General features: G+C 38.2%; 1 protein-coding gene across 1 annotated transcript; it reads left to right on the top strand.

Moving 5' to 3' along the window:
* Nucleotides 1-622: 622 nt before the first annotated feature.
* foxg1a (forkhead box G1a) lies at nt 623-3,061 on the top strand. The gene has a single exon (XM_048974955.1). The coding sequence runs from the start codon at nt 822-824 to the stop codon at nt 2,046-2,048; it is 1,227 nt and encodes a 408-aa protein (XP_048830912.1). The 5' UTR covers nt 623-821; the 3' UTR covers nt 2,049-3,061.
* The last annotated feature ends 209 nt before the right edge of the window (nt 3,062-3,270 follow it).

The raw sequence follows: 3,270 nt of genomic DNA, 5'->3' as shown, positions 1-3,270 counted from the left end.
AGAGGTGACACACCGACACAAGACATGAAAAACAAATTCTCTCTGGATACCGCTTAGGCCTTCGTAATATATTCGCAAACAAATAAAATGAATTCAAATTACTCTTGTTTACCTGTATGCATATCATTTGCAGAACTTATTGTTGGGTGTTCAATTTAGTCTTTATATATATACATATACATACATGTATATATATATATATATATATATATATATATATATATATATATATATATATATATATATATATATATATATATACACATGTATGTATATGTATGGGTGTATGTATGTGCTACACATATGGTTTTCAATATTATGTGCAACAGAGACATAAAGTAGTACCTCTACTGTAGCATCACTTTTCTGTGTCGTTGTTCTTAAATTGAAAATGAAGAAAATACAAAGAAGTTTAAGAGCAGTGGAATGGATGAAAATGATTTTAACTATTTTTCATGTACGATTTAGAGTTGAGAATGGATACCTTTGTTGATGGGACTGGGCTACATTTTGCGATTCTTTGGTGAGCCTTGTGTATCCTTACGCGCTTGAACAGCTGCTAATATCTGTTCAATGATTGGCTAGAAGGGGAAGAGACGCGTTAATACTTACGGTGCTGTGGTTGGTTCTGGTCTAAAAAGGTTCAACCAATTTTTTTGCAGCTTACTGTCTGTGGCTCCGTAATTAATTGTAGCTAGCAGTCTCTTATCGACGTGTTTTAAAAGAACATGAAGTAGTTGTTGTTTTTATTATAGGAGCTGCCAGCGTACGAGATTGAGATCCAACTGTGCTGCTGTTGTTGTCATTTTACCTTGCGTGTGATGTTGGATATGGGAGAACGAAAAGAAGTGAAAATGATTCCAAAATCATCGTTCAGTATAAACAGCCTCGTACCAGAAGCCGCTCAGAGTGATAACCACCATAGATCGCTTGACGAAGAGGAAAAGATTCCTTTACCTGACCCTGGACAGGACTTGAAGTCGGAAAGTCTTTCCTGTAAAAATGATAATTCTTCACCCGAATCAACATGCACAGACGAGAAGGAAAAACAGGAAGAGAAAAAGGATTGCAAAGAAGGGGATGGTGGGAAGGAGGGAGACAAGAAAAATGGCAAGTATGAGAAACCACCTTTCAGTTACAATGCTTTAATAATGATGGCCATCAGGCAGAGTCCGGAGAAGCGGCTCACCCTGAACGGTATTTATGAGTTCATCATGAAAAATTTTCCATATTATCGAGAGAACAAGCAGGGTTGGCAGAATTCCATCAGGCATAACCTCAGTCTAAACAAATGTTTCGTTAAAGTCCCGCGGCATTACGATGACCCTGGTAAGGGGAACTACTGGATGCTTGACCCCTCCAGCGACGACGTTTTCATCGGCGGGACAACAGGCAAACTTCGCAGGAGATCGACCACCTCTAGGGCCAAGTTGGCGTTTAAACGAGGCGCTCGCCTCACTTCCACTGGACTGACATTTATGGATAGGGCTGGCTCTTTATACTGGCCGATGTCACCGTTTCTTTCGCTACATCATCCGAGGGCGAGCAGCGCGTTGAGCTATAATGGAACAACTTCAGCTTACCCAAGTCACCCTATGTCTTATAGTACAATGTTGACTCAAAATAGTTTGGGGAACAACCACTCTTTCCCTGCTTCTAATGGCTTAAGTGTCGATAGACTTGTGAATGGAGAAATTCCTTACGCCACTCACCACCTCACGGCAGCAGCCTTGGCCGCCTCTGTGCCATGTGGTCTGTCTGTGCCCTGTTCTGGCACATACTCTTTAAACCCATGTTCCGTTAACCTGCTTGCCGGACAGACTAGTTACTTTTTTCCTCACGTCCCCCATCCATCAATGACTTCTCAAAGCAGCACATCAATGACGGCCCGGGCCGCTTCTTCCTCCTCACCGCAGGCGCAGTCATCCCTCCCATGTGAATCCTTAAGACCATCTCTGCCAAGCTTCTCCTCGGGACTTTCCGGAGGACTTTCCGATTACTTCACACATCAAAATCAAGGGTCTACTTCAAACCCACTTATACACTAACAAACATCCACAGGATCAGACTGTAAGTGAACATTTTACACACATTTACATTGTAAAATATATAAAGGGGAAAGTAAACAAAGAAAAAAATGAAAGCAACTGAATTCCAGGTATTTTTTATTAAGATTTCCATTTTCTTTCTATACACATACGTCTAGTGTCGGGGGTTGTTTATTATCCACTGTCTGCAACGTGCAATGTGAGAAGAAAAAAAGCGAAGATTAAACGTAGGTTTTGGAAGGCAGTATAATTACCGTAGAATGTGTATTTAAATTGTGATTTCAGATTTATCTAATTTTAATATAAAATATCTACTACCATCAGTTCAACCGCCAGATGTCCATGTTTGCAGTATTATCACGTATCATGATTGCTCTGGTGGATTATGATTTTGCTAAATTAAACACTAATTTGTATTGTTATTTTCAAATAAATGTGTTTTGAAAGTACAGTAAGAACGCCCGTACTCAAACCATGGCTTTTTGTTATTTTGTCCTTTTCCTATAATCAAATAAATACATGAAGAAACATTCCTTTACAATTTTGTTCTTATTATTGTTACTTTATAGACCAAAGACTGGATATAGAAATGCTCGAGTTATTTGAGTATTAAGTAACACCTAGCAGAATCGTTACCGAAGGGGACAAAATCAATGAATGCCTTTAGCTTGTGTTGTGCATATTTTAATGTATGTGGTCACGACCAGGTCACATTTCTTTTTGTAATTAGAAAAATGTTAAAGCCTATTGTGATTATAGGTTAACTTTGCGAACGTGTAACTCGTGTTGAGTAAATGCCTTATAAGGTACTGAGTGATTGTTAATGTCGTCTTTAAATTTCATGATTGTGATATTGTGGTCTTATGCCCGTGTTTGTCGCTTTACCGAACAAAATAAAACAATAGGTTACGTCCATTTATCATGAACACTTTGTCTTTTTTGCAGCTCGAATAGAAAGAAAGAGGGGATTGTCAGCGTTTTTAAGTGTTACACGAATACAAATCTTAAGTACATCTGAGCGGTATTGTGCATTGGCAGGTCCTAGGTTATTTCTGTTACCCAAGTAAAAAGCGATTGAAGCTAGTTTCGTCATCCTATAAAATAGTTACAATGTGTTAATTAACAATATCACTATTTCGGATTTTAGAATTGTGTTAAATCACATAATAACGAGTATTATTGATTTATACCAAAACTGTAATATGATTAAATGTAAACATAT

Source organism: Brienomyrus brachyistius, chromosome 14 (genome assembly GCF_023856365.1).
Source record: "Brienomyrus brachyistius isolate T26 chromosome 14, BBRACH_0.4, whole genome shotgun sequence".
Taxonomy (NCBI): Eukaryota; Metazoa; Chordata; class Actinopteri; order Osteoglossiformes; family Mormyridae; genus Brienomyrus; species Brienomyrus brachyistius.
Note: the sequence above shows the minus strand (reverse complement) of the source record. Positions and strands in the feature narration are given on the sequence as shown.